At 54.0% G+C, this 12,455-nt stretch overlaps 2 protein-coding genes across 4 annotated transcripts in view; one reads left to right on the forward strand and one right to left on the reverse strand.

Annotated features, from left to right (window-relative positions):
* Positions 1 to 1,770: 1,770 nt before the first annotated feature.
* Positions 1,771 to 5,750, forward strand: ELOVL1 (ELOVL fatty acid elongase 1). 3 transcript variants are annotated; one of them, XM_029085365.1, is made up of 8 exons: positions 1,771 to 1,808; positions 1,924 to 1,979; positions 2,429 to 2,619; positions 2,787 to 2,867; positions 3,073 to 3,129; positions 3,490 to 3,595; positions 3,757 to 3,893; positions 4,275 to 5,750. In XM_029085365.1, exons 1-8 carry the CDS (start codon positions 1,792 to 1,794, stop codon positions 4,527 to 4,529), a joined length of 900 nt encoding a protein of 299 aa, XP_028941198.1. In that variant the 5' UTR covers positions 1,771 to 1,791; the 3' UTR covers positions 4,530 to 5,750. The 3 variants fall into 3 exon arrangements, with proteins under 3 accessions (XP_028941198.1, XP_010167958.1, XP_010167959.1); XM_010169656.1 differs by lacking the exon at positions 1,771 to 1,808 and having other exon boundaries at positions 1,923 to 1,979; XM_010169657.1 differs by lacking the exons at positions 1,771 to 1,808; positions 2,787 to 2,867 and having other exon boundaries at positions 1,934 to 1,979.
* Positions 5,751 to 9,543: 3,793 nt separating this feature from the next.
* Positions 9,544 to 12,455, reverse strand: part of CDC20 (cell division cycle 20) — a gene marked incomplete at its 5' end in the record, with an annotated part of 4,294 nt that continues 1,382 nt past the window's right edge. The window contains 7 exons of the mRNA XM_010169659.1: positions 9,544 to 9,805; positions 10,128 to 10,245; positions 10,407 to 10,532; positions 10,656 to 10,887; positions 11,219 to 11,313; positions 11,667 to 11,863; positions 12,167 to 12,295. Coding sequence (XP_010167961.1) covers positions 9,627 to 9,805; positions 10,128 to 10,245; positions 10,407 to 10,532; positions 10,656 to 10,887; positions 11,219 to 11,313; positions 11,667 to 11,863; positions 12,167 to 12,295 — 1,076 coding nt within the window. The remainder of the gene's footprint in view (positions 9,806 to 10,127; positions 10,246 to 10,406; positions 10,533 to 10,655; positions 10,888 to 11,218; positions 11,314 to 11,666; positions 11,864 to 12,166; positions 12,296 to 12,455) is intronic.

Raw genomic sequence — 12,455 nt, forward strand, 5'->3', positions numbered from 1 at the left:
CAGATAATCTTGGCAGTGCCCAGGACCTTAAATATTACTTGTATTGCAGTGAAACTACAAGATTACTTGCTATTAAGCCTCTTGAAACCTTCAGTTGTGATGGTGAGCATCCGTTCTGCTGCTGGTGCCACTGAGGTGTGGGGATCAGTCCTGAGTGGGCTTTGCCCTATTGTTGCACCTGCCTCCAAGGTGGCATGAGGAACCACCTCCTGTGCTTTCTGAAGCACAGCAAAACTTCTCGGGCTCTGTCCCTAGGGTGTGAGGCTGCTCTGGAGCCTTGCTTGGAGGAATGAGTTCTTTGGAGCATGGGGGTGAAGGGGGAGACCTGTTCCACCCCACTGCTGTTGCAGAGGTTGGGTGGCACATCAGTCTGTAGGAGCACACAGGGTATGAATGGGCAGGCATGGAGCCAGCACTGTGTCACTGCACTAAAGGGATGTTCTGAGAATGATGAGCTGGGATGGTGTGTGCCAGGCTCTTGTGAAGATTGCTGCTGGTGAAGCCTGGCAGGTAGCACTGCACAGGTAGTGTCTGCTGCTGTCCTGCCTGGGTCCCAGCTACAGCAAAGAGCACTTTGCTGAGCTCTTCCTCTGACAGTGAAGCTGAAGAAGCAATACTGGTGCTGGCTGGTGGGGGCTTGAGGTGGCAGTGCCTGCTGGATACTCCCAGCTGGGACCTTACTGGGAAGAAGCTTACTTTGGCTTCAGCCTCCGGGCTGCTGGCCAGGGAGAGGCTGCGTGCTTCCTGGTAGCAGCAGCAATAAACCTCCTGGGGAAACTGGGCTTGGGGACCGGTTTCCCCAGGCCTGTGTGTGGGCAGTGATTCCTGTGTGCCTTCCTGGAGGAAGGGGTAGGTTGAGTGTCTGTTTGGTAGCAGCTGTGAGGAATGCCTCCCTTGCAGGTGAGTGAGTCAGGTGAGGCTGGGCCTGTGCTCTGCCTCCCTCCCTTCCTCCAGCTCGGGTGTCCTGTAGGCTGGGGAGAGGCTGGGAAGCTCAGTGAGATGGGTGAGGGTGTTTCAGACTTGCCTGCAGCAGCAAGAGCCTTCTGGAGAGCATCCATCTGGATTGCTGTCTGGTGTGTGCCCACAGTGAGGCTGAGCCAGTGTGGAGAGTGCCAGTCCTTTTCCTTGCAGCCCTGTATCCTTCTCCTGCAGCTTTCTCCCCTAACTGGGAATACTGTCCCCTGTTTGGAAGGGTAGTGGAAATGTCATTGCCCAGTAGGGTGCACCCAACCTCTGAGGTGCTGGGTTATGGGGTGGTAGCTCTTGTCAGGAGGGTTTTGTGCAAGGATATGAAACCAGGAACTTGGAGATCAGAAAGTGGTGTCTGTTTCTGAACTGATGGTTTTCCTTCCGCATGCAGTGGGTTTGCCAGTGATGTGTTGCTTCTCTTGTGGGGATCAGTGGGCAGGAGCCCAAAGCTGATCATAAAGGTACTGCTCTGTGGAGAGCGTGGGCCAGCTCTGCATCTCCCTTGGTGACCTTGCTTTAGGGTCAGGTGGACCACTGTACTGGGTGGGTGTGGGTGGCAAGGTTGGTGGCAAGATCACAGTTGTTGTGGGTAATAATACTGGAGCCTGTACAACAGGAGCAAGGCTAAGGGGGTGGAGATACGGTGCTGTGGTTGGAAGCTTTCCTAGCTGCCTTGAAATGTTAGGATCCTGCTTTGGAAGGACTGCTGGTGGTAGATGGTGGGGTTCCCAGCAGAGCTGGGGAGACAGGGCCAGGTTCAGAAGGAGGGAGTGTATGGTTCAGCTGGAATGGTGTGTGCTGGTGTGTTACCAGCTGAGAGCAATGCTGGCCAGATACACATGACTGGACCTCTGAAGCTGTGCTTGAAATTTGCTGATCTGCAAGGCTGTGCTCTGCAGGCTGCCCTCCTGGGAAAACAGCTGCCTGATCTGCCCTTCCTCTCCACAGAGATACTGCCACCACCATGGAGGGGATTGTGACCATGTATCAGGACTTCATGAAGAAAGCAGGTGAGTGTTTGGCTCTGCCCAGCTGCAGGGCAGGTGGCACTGCATGCCTTGCTGCCACAGGCACAGGACAGGTCTGTCACCCCTGGAGCAGTCTGGGTCTGGCTGCATCCTGCTTCTGCCCTGGTGTAGATGCAGCTTTTTTTTGGGGGGGTTTTTTTGGGGGGTTTTTTGAGGGGGGGCTGCCTGTTATGAGGTTGTCTTCCCTTAGTGCCCCTGCAGGCCCTTTTGGGGCACTTCTGCCCTCCTGAGCCTCCAGGCTGCCCTGCAATGTGGCTTTAGACTGTGACCTTGGCTGGATTCACCAGCCTCTGCTCCCAGACTGCCTTGCTACCACGCTCCTGTCCCAGGAGCACAGGGTTGCCGTGTCATTGCCTCCACTCTGGCAGTGGCACTGCTGGCAGCAGATGGGGGTGAGGGTGCTAACTGCCCTGCACTGTGGCTCTCTGCAGACCCCCGCATCGCTGACTATCCGCTGATGCAGTCCCCGTTCCTCGTGATGGGCATCCTTCTGGCCTATGTCTACTTTGTACTGTCCTTGGGTCCTCGGCTAATGGCCAACAGGAAGCCTTTAAACCTGAAGACGTTTATGGTGCTATACAACTTCTTTCTGGTGGGACTCTCACTCTACATAGTCTATGAGGTGAGTTGTTGGCAATAGGCTTTGTGTGGCATATATAAAGCAGCCCATGCAGGCTGTGTGGGTGATGGGGAGCCCTTTTGCAGGCTGTTCCCTGCCCTTCTGCCCAGGGCTTGAGAAGTGCAGTGGGTGATGTGTTGGGCCTCACCCTGATGATGCTCTTGTTGCAGTTCCTGATGGCAGGGTGGCTTACTGGGTACACCTGGCGATGTGACCCTGTGGACTTCTCACAGGACCCCAAGGCCCTCAGGGTGAGTTCTCATTCTTCTCCCAGTAAGTGGGGATGGCCCTTAGCGCTTGTGTTTGGACAGCAGGGTCGCAGCTACCTGCCTCTCCTGAAGCAGACTTACAGTCCCTGGCTCTTGGTTTCATCCCAGGGTTACTGCATGGAGACCCTTGGCCACTGGGCATGTTCAGGCTGAGGTGGGTCTCTAATGTTAACCTGTTCTGTTGCAGATGGTCAGTGTTGCTTGGCTCTTTGTATTCTCCAAGTTCATCGAACTGACGGACACGGTGAGTTACTGAGGAGGCCTTGTCACTGCTTGCTAGGTGGGGAGGTGGGGCCCAGTGTGCTTGGGGTAGGTGCTTTCTTCAGCCCTTCCAGTCTGATCTGGCAGTGCTTCTCTCTGGCATCACTGCCAGGAAGGCCACTCTGGGCTGTTGCAGAGGCTGTTATTGCCATGTTACAGCTCTGGAAGCTGTGGCATGACCTAATGTGTGGTGCAGTGAGCTTGGAGGAGGGGGAAGTGTCACTGAGATCAGACACTGAATTAGTGGCCCAGTGTGCTCTAGCTGCTCCCAGGGTCAGGGCATCCTGAGCATAATTTTCCAGGACATCCTGAGGTTCTTGATGTTGTTGGGCTCTCATTGCAGGTGATCTTTGTCCTGAGGAAGAAGAATGAACAGGTCACATTCCTGCATCTCTTCCACCACTCTGTTCTGCCTTGGAGCTGGTGGTGGGGAGCAAAGTTTGGTCCAGGTAAGAGGGGAAACTGTCTGGGTGCCCCCCTTGGGGAAAGGGTGGGGCTAGCCCCAGCATGCTGAGGAGGGTTTTTTGGCCCTGCTGGGCTCCTAGGAGCTCTTTGTTGTGCTAATTGCTGTGAAGGATTGACTTCCGCTATTGAAAATCTGTCTTAACAGGGGGAATGGGCTCATTCCATGCCATGATCAATTCCATGGTGCATGTTGTCATGTACTTCTACTATGGGCTCTCAGCAGCAGGACCTGCCTTTCAGAAGTACCTGTGGTGGAAGAAGCACATCACGGCCATCCAGCTGGTGAGTCTCTGCTGTGGAGCAGAGCGTGTGCTCTCAGCCCCTGTGATGTGAGGGGCAGGCCAGCCCTTGTAGCTATGAGAGGTGCAGCCAGCATCTGTAGCTGTCTCTTCTGCAGCCTCTTACTCTGCTGTGGGCCTCTGGTAGCCCTACCAGCCTGGTTAGGGTATGGGTGCTGCTCAGCCCCCTGCCCCTGGGCTGCAGCCACATTGGGAGGGTGAGGGGCACATGCTGTCTTGAGACCAGTGCCTGACTGTGCCTCACCATAAGGACTCCTACTTCAGAGTGGGAAAGGAGCCTGTTGGTTTCACTTAGAAGGGTCTGTAGTGGGGTCGCTGATCCTGCTCCCATGAATAACTTGTTCCTGCTCTGTCTTGCTACCAGGCACAGTTCGTGATTGTCTCTGTCCACATCTCCCAGTATTACTTCATGCCCAGCTGCCAGTACCAGTTCCCCATCTTCATCCACCTCATCTGGATTTATGGGACCATCTTCTTCATCCTCTTCTCCAACTTTTGGTATCAGTCCTACACTAAGGGCAAACGGTTGCCCAGGGTGGCTCAGCAAACAGCCCAGCACAACGGTAGCAGCATCCATGAGAATGGCATTGTTGCCAATGGCAAGGTCAAAGCCAACTAGAGGGCAAGGCCCTCCCAGAGCCAATGAGAGCCCCGGGGCGGAGGCAGCTGGGACCTGTTCCCCTGCTCCTGGGTGCCACTAGCCAAGTCAAGTGCCTACAGACTGTTGTACCCCTGTGCCTAGCCCTGCTGTCTTCTGTCTGCATGCCCAGCCCCTCTGCTCTGAACAGCAATGGGCAACCTCTCCTGCTCCTGGGAGGGCTCGTGCTGTTTCTCAGTGTTGCTGAGCAGAGAGGCAGCTGCCTGCATCACAGCTGTGGGGCTGCAGTCCCATTCCAGTGTTTCCAAAGGAACTTCCCCCAAGTGCCTACATCTGGCCCTTCTGCCTGGGGGCCACTTCCTTCTGAGTAGGACCAAAGGAAGAGACTGGCCCCTGTCCTGGTGCCCTCTCCTCTTCTCTGTCTCATCAGAGCCTGTGTGGATGAGCAGACTTGTCCCCGGTTGCTTGCTGCTGCCAGCTCAAGCGTGAGTGCTCCTACTCTACCATGCCTTGTGCCACCTTGTTCCATGACACAGTGCTGCATGTCCCTTCTGGTCCCTGTGTGCCCAGGTTGGGGGTCCTGCCCTGGTGTATCTGTGCTCAGGTGTGGCTGTGGAGAATGTAGGGGCAGTGTGTATGGGACTCAAGGGCCCAGACCTGCCCAGTACAGTACCCAGGTACCCATGCCCTGTGCCTAGTACATTGCAGGGGTTGTGACAGCCTGAAATGCCTCCCCCACACAATAAGCCCAGGTTGCCTTGCCTTTCTGTGCCTGGGCTGGGTGCTTGGTGTGTGCTTTAGCCACACTTACCTGATCCTGTATGGCAGCTGGTGGCTTGCTCCAGAGTGGGGGAGGCCAAGCTCAGCCTTGCCTTGGACCACTTCCATTCCTGCAAACTCAAGACATGAGCAATAATTGCCCCTAGAATCAGCTCTGGGCTCTCCTGCTTGGGACCAGCCTTGCTCTGGCCCAGTGTGAGCACAGCAGAGGATGGTTGTAGTGTGCCCTGCTGTGGTGTAATAGTGAGCACCTCTTGCCTCTATGGATCCAACTGAGTGTGGGTGCAGGTGTACTTGACCCTACAGCAGGGCAGTGCAGCAGCTCTCCTGGGCCTGGTGCCCATCACCTGCTCTGGCTGTAACCAAAACCATGCTGGTGGCCTTGAGGATGAGGTGAAGGAGCCAGGCCCTGTCAGATCGGGCTGCTCTTCTATCACAAATAAACAAACAGAAGGAGAAATGTCTCTGCTCTCTTGTTTTTGACTTGCTGTGCTGAGAAGCTGTTCCAGCTGTGTGGTCCTGCCCAGTGTGGTTAGAGCCAGGGCTGGAATAAGCAGCTGGTGTAGCAGATTTGTGTGTTGGGGGGAGAAGGTGGTAGCAGTGTGCTGATGAAGCAGATGGCACATTGTTTCCAAGGGCTTTGGTGAGCAGTGCTCAGGGCAGGAAATGTGTCAAGGCTCCCGTTGTGAAAGTGGCTCCACCCAGTGAAAGAATGGCTGGGGTGGAGCACTGGGTGCAGGCTGGGACCTGGGCCAGCTGCCCAGGAGAAGTTGCTGCTTTTCAGAAATCCTGGGGAGCTGAGGTGTGGCAGAGCAGGAAATAGAGACCCTGGAAACCCAAGTGAGGGGGAAGTGGCATCTGTTGCTTCTGCATCTACTGAAGCCAAAGCTGCTGCCATGCTCCTGCTACAGCCGTGCATCTTCCTGGCTGGGCTCTACCCACTCTGTCACCTGAGACAGTCTGGCTTCCCTTGGTGCTGTTGGTGTGCAGTGCTGCCTTCCCCATCACCTTGTGAGTGTGGCCCCCCTGAGCAGAGCAGAGAGGCCAGCCTAGGTGCTGACTCGAGCCTGGGAAGAGGGGTAGGTAGTTGGCTGGGCTGCTTGTGGCCAGGAGGAGTGTGTTAGACCAGCAGGCCTCCAGGAGCTGAATTTGGATGTAGATTTGTTTGGGGTGTGGGAGGGCTTTAGTGGATGTCCAGCCAAAGCCCTAGAGCAGGGCTTCATGTGAGGGAAAGCTCTGCTGACCCTGCCTGAGCTGCTGCATGTCTCAAGGCTGTGCTGTGAAGTGGAGGAAACCGTCTTCAAGTGAGCTGAACTGGTGTGACCAATATGCCTAATGGCATGTGGGCATCACCCTGCTTTACAGGGCTCAGGGCCCTTGTATATATGAAGCCTTAAAATGGCCTCTGGCTGCTGCACTGTGTAGCATTCTCCCAGTTATTGCCACTTCTCTGTGGGCAGGAGAGCTTGCTCTGGTCCCTGAAGTGGTGTGCAATGTGAGTTCAGTGCTCAGAAGTTACTGCTTCAGGAGTTGTAGGTGACAGTTGAGCTGTGATGGAGCTTTTCCTGTCTAGCCTCCTTCTCCCCTCAGCTGGCTCTCGGTAAAGACAGGACTGTCTTTGCTTTTGCCCAAAATAGTAACAATACTTTAAACTACTTGCACTTGGCATTTTAAAATGGGCTGTTCCCTGTGTGTGCTGTGCTCTCCTTTCCTCCCATTGTTCCTGCTGGCTGTGATCTTTCCATGGGCTGGTAATTTATACCCTGTCAGGGTCAGGCTGGGCTGCTGCTCCAAACTGAATTCACACCTTATATGGCCGTGTTTCCTGGGCCTGCTGGGTCAGTGCCCAGCTCCTTCCTCTTCTCTCTCCGGGGCAGTGGGACTAGTAGGGGGCTGAGGGAAGACACGGCCATGTCACCACCTTTCAGTAATGCTCAGAGGACTTTGAAGAGGTGTGTAATCCACAGCTGCTGGGTGTGGGTGTGTGTTCAGGAGAGAAGCAAGACAGGCTCTGTCTGAGAAAGATAAACTGTTGTTACATGGGAGTGAAGAAACTACACCAGCTTTCAGGCATATAAAGCCTTCCAGGATCAGGAGCCACTGGAAACCTTAATCTGCTGTGGGGACACACAGAGCAAGTCTGTGCTAACTCCTGGCATTGAGCTGCAGGGGTGTGGGGCAGAGCACCTACAACAGCAGCACAGCTCTAGGGAAGTGACAAATCTTGCATGTGGGTTCCTGCCCCATTCCCCCTTGGATTGAGCTGCTGCCCTAGGATTTGCTGCTTCTTCTGAAGAAGGAAAGCTGTCTCTTCCTGCCTGAACATCCCCTGTTCTTCCTCAGGTGGCCAAAGGGGGATGTACCAACAGCCCTCCGGGAAGGTGCTGGGCTCAGCTGCTGCAAGCTGGTTTTAGAGACTATGTCCCCACCTCAGCAATAGGTGTGGGGCTGCGGTGGTGGGTGTGGGGTGCACGCTGGCTGGCCTTGGCACGGCACACGTTGGTGCCAACACTGCCCACCTTTGAAGGCTGCAGCTGCTTAAAGCTCAGGAGGCAGAGCAGGAGCCTGGTGCCAGGTACAGTGTGGCACTGTGCTAAGGGGAAGGTGAAAATAGTTAATAATCCACCCCCAGCTAATCACAGGCTGATGGGAGGCACAGGCTTTGTTGAGCTGTTCTGTGCAGGCCAAGGTGCTAATCTGCTGTGCTGTGTCCCTGGCAGCCCCTGGCTGTGCTGAAGGACAAGCTCCATGGGTCTGGTGCAGCCTCACAATGTCGGGTACATGCAGAGCAGCATGACAGCTGTAGTAGATACACTCCCTGCAACTTGCACCAGCATGACTGAGCCTGGAAAAAATGCATTTTCCAAGTGGTAGGGAGTCAAGCTCTACCAAATGTCAGCTGAGCCCTGCTTCCCTACATGCAGCCTCAGCTTGGCACTCCGGCTTCCCCTTAGCAGGAGGAGAGGGCAGAGATCAGGGCTGGTGGAAGAATATATGACTAAGGGCTGTGCACTGAGTTCATGGTGCTTTGGGAGTCTCCTGTATGACATCCGAGGTGGCTGTGGCAACATAAACTAAGCTTTTTTTTTTTTTTCCACCAGGCTTCATGTGCCATTGCCACCCCCTTTGTGGCCTTTGGGATGATTACTGCTGTTGCTGTATGTTTCCAGCCCCTGCTCCCCCCTTTTTTTCCAATAGCATTTGGCTCCTAAATTCAGTACTAAACTGACTGCAAGAATGGCTGTTCTAGCCTAGCACTCCAAGAGCAGGCAGCGTTGGCTGCAGCACAGAGGCTGCATGGAGCTGAGCAAGACCAATGGTTGTGTGCAGGTGCCACTACAGCTCAGACTGCCAAGAACAAGTCCCCAGACTGCTCTGACACAGGAGTGTGGTGCTGGTAGTTGCCTGCAGAGGCATAGCAAGGCCCACCTGGCCAAGAGGCAGGACACAGCAGAAGCTGGGGACACATCCTGTGCTTTCAACCGAGCCTTGCACCTCCCCACCACAGCTGGCAGCAGCTGGGCAGAGGACCCTCCCTTAGGCTGGGACCAGTGTACAGCTGGTTCACTGCTCTGTGAAAGCTGAGGCAAGTCAGGGATAGTTCCTGTGGGAGCCTTGGGAAAGGTTGGTTTTGACACACTGATCAGGGATAGGGAAGTCACCCAGGCTCTAACCCTTTATTCTAAAAGAAATTAAGAGTACAGACATGGATATAGAGGCCTTCTTCATCCCCTAACACTTCCCTTTCTCTTACCAGAGCCAGTATCCAGCCACAGGCCAGGCTGCTCCGTGATTCTGGTTTGAGAAAGCTTGAGGTGCAAAGAATGCTGGATTTCCTTGCTTAAAGCTTTGCTAGAGTGGGGACAGACTTCTATAGACACAGGCTCAACAGCAGCTTCATTTGAAGAGCAGTTACTGCTGCAAGCAGAGAGCCCAGACCTAGAGTCTTTCAGTGCTAGTGCTACAGCCTCACCCTGTGGGGTACAAGCAAGCCCCAGCCTCTCTGCTGGAGCTGCACGTGTGGTCAGCATTAAGATGTGGCAGGTGACACATCTGCCTTAGCTAGGACCAATACAGAAGTACAGCCATTGTACAACATCCTTCTTCCAGAACTCCAGGGCTGTGCTAGATTGAGGCTCCTGCAGACTGGCCCTAAAGAACAAGAGCTCCACCACTTGCCCAGGTCCCAAATGCCAGGGAGGAGGGGCTTGGTTCCATAAGCCCTGACTTTTTCTTCCATCAAACTCCTTAAGTCCAATTAAAGCAGTTTATTAACATTTAAAATACTGTACAGTGTGTAAACCAGATTTCCCCCCTCCCCACAACAGCGCTGTGCACTCATCGGATGCTCTGGTGAATGATGCTGCTTTTGGCACTGTTTGCCTTCTCTTTCTCTTTCTTCTTTATGGGATCCATCTCAAAACAGCGCCAGAGCCGCAGTGTTTCATCAGCAGCTGCTGAGGCCACTGTTGCCCCATCAGGACTCATAGTCAGGTTCAGGACTCTGGCAGTGTGACCTGAGGAGGAGGAGGTGTGTAGTCAGGGCTGGGCTGATCACCAGCTTCCCTGGGCCCTCTGGTTCTACCACAGTGGTGAAGTTTGCTCTCATATGCCCCATGAGCCCCACCACCCTGCTGCAGCAATATCAATGCATTTGGAGCAAACAGCCTTGTCTTCAACAGCCCAGAGGAGCACCTCCCTCTAGTACCTTAACACCATAGGACATCATTCTGCATCAGTAATGCTCTAAACTAGACAACCAGTCTGCTCAAACCAAGGAGTGCACCTGCCCTCAGCCTCTAGCAGCCCTCCCTTCCCCAGGCAAAGGGCCCAGCCTACCTCGCAGCTCAGCGACCTTGGACATTGTTGGATACTTCCATATAACCAGCTGATTCTGTGCAAAGCCGTGGCCTGAAATGAACTCCTTATAGTTTGCTGACCACAGGATAGAACAGACCTGGGAAGAGGTAGCAGTACAGGTAAGACAAGCTGCTTGTGCTATGCTCACCACCCAGAGATGAACATGGTTCTCTCCCATGTCTCTGGGCCTCAGGAGCCAGCAGCTCTGTGTAGGTGTCCTGTCAGGTGTTTGTCACCAAGCTGATGTTCATTGCTTACCTGGGAATGGGCATCAACAGCACTGAGGCAGGTGCCAGAACACACATTCCAGATGCGAATATGTCTGTCGCTAGTCCCACCTCCGGTGGCTAGAACATTTGACTGCCATGGACACCATGCCACAGCCTGGGAGAAAAGAAGGGTTAGTTCTAAGACATGCAACAGGCAACCTGGGCACAGCCAGTGCTGCATGTCTGCCTTGCACGCATGCATGTGCCCACACCTCACCCACAGCAGCCCTACACTCACCTTGACAGCACCCTGGTGCTGAGAGAAGGTCTGTACAGGAGCAAAGTCTCCACTGTTCCCCTGGGTGCATGGCCAGACATTCACCAGGTTGTCATTGCCACCACTGGCCAGGTAGCGGCCATCTTGAGACCACTTGAGTCCACACACCTCCTGCGTGTGGCCAGTAAGTGTGGCCACGTGGTGCTCAGCCACTCTGACATCATGGTGGTGGATGTGGCCAGTCCGTGCCCCACTGCAGAGAGAAGGCTTGCAGGGTTAGACTGGCACAGATTTGCACCAAAGTCCTTTTGTGCTGTTGCAAGGCTGAAATACCTGCCACTGGGTTCCAACCAGTGTTACTGGCCTGTTAGCATGAGCAAAGCAGCCACAGAAGCCCTTCACAACTTCAGCACAAATGGCAAGAGAAGAGAGGCCTTTTTCCCACAGTCCCAACAGAACAGGCAGAGCGAGAAGCCCAAGGCAGGACAGAAACTCCTCTCTGCCATCACTAACCTGCACCACTCCCAGATCTAGGATACAGGAATTTGCAACAGCTGGACACTGCCCTTCACCCACTGCTTTACCTGGAGAGGATGTAGCTGTTCCAGCTGAGGGACCCCACGCGAGAAGAATGGCTGGTCATATTTCGAAGACGTTTCTGGTGATGTATGTCCCATAGCTAGAGAGGCAAAGCAGTAAGTTCTCCAGAGGATGAGGAAGCCCAGCCCTGATCCTGTGCCATAGGAACCCTCACTGCACAAGCTCTGACATTCAGCCTTGTCAGTATGGGAGCAGAGATCAATTTGTATCTCGTGCCTCCAGAACAAGTTAACTCTGGGTATCAGAAAACACCAAAAACCAAACTCTGCCTTGCTGCTGCAGTTGGTCACTGGCCACGGATATTTTCATCCCATACCAGTGAAGACAAGTCAGAGTGCATTGCATCCTTCTTATGCTAGCCAGGCCTTTGTCCCAAGGCTCCCCAGCTCCAGCAATCTCCAGACAACACTCTAGTTTTACTCCTGCACTCACCTGGACCTCAGCATTACTTGTGCCAACAGCAAGGTAGTTTCCTTCTTTAATCCATGACACAGAGGAAACATAATCATCTGGATGCTCCATCTGCAGCAGCTGGATAATCTCCCCAGAGGCGTGATTCCACAGATAGACAGAGTTATCCAGAGCCACTGCCAGGAAGTTCTGACTGCTCCAGTCAATGAGATTCAGATCTGTAGTTTGGAAGAGCAATGTAGGTTACACTGCACTTACCTGGAGAGCCCTGCCCCTCACCAGTGCTGAAGGGCAGATCTTCCACCTGCACCAGGGGTGTGTGTGTGCACACACACATACAATTAGTCTGTCATACAATGACAGGCTTCTGGGTGTCATGATGCCCAGCTAGGGCAGTCAGGTAGCCTTGATCCAAGTCACCTACACAGCACTCTGGACCACTGCTCCTATAAGGCTACACAGAGACACTCCAGAAGTGGTTAGTGCCAGCCTGGCTGCACTCAGCATTGCAGCCTACTTACAATAGTCATTGCGGATCTCTGGTGCATCCAGGATCCGGTCGGGCATTGAGGGAATGTATCTGCCATTCTTCCTGCTGGAGCCAGGTGTCACCTTCTGACTGTAGAGCACTTTCAGGTTATTCTGATAGCCTGTGCACAGAGGAACAGATTTGTTAACCTGAGTTACTGTTTCCTCCCAGCTGAGCACTGCTTACCCAACTGGAGATCCCTTCCATTGAAATGGAAGTCCTGAGAGAAGAGAGAAGCTCAGAAGAGCTCTGTGTGCCAACATCATTCGCAGTGTTAACTG

The sequence above is a fragment of the Antrostomus carolinensis genome, unplaced genomic scaffold, assembly GCF_000700745.2.
Source record: "Antrostomus carolinensis isolate BGI_N321 unplaced genomic scaffold, ASM70074v2 scaffold47266, whole genome shotgun sequence".
NCBI classification, from domain to species: domain Eukaryota; kingdom Metazoa; phylum Chordata; class Aves; order Caprimulgiformes; family Caprimulgidae; genus Antrostomus; species Antrostomus carolinensis.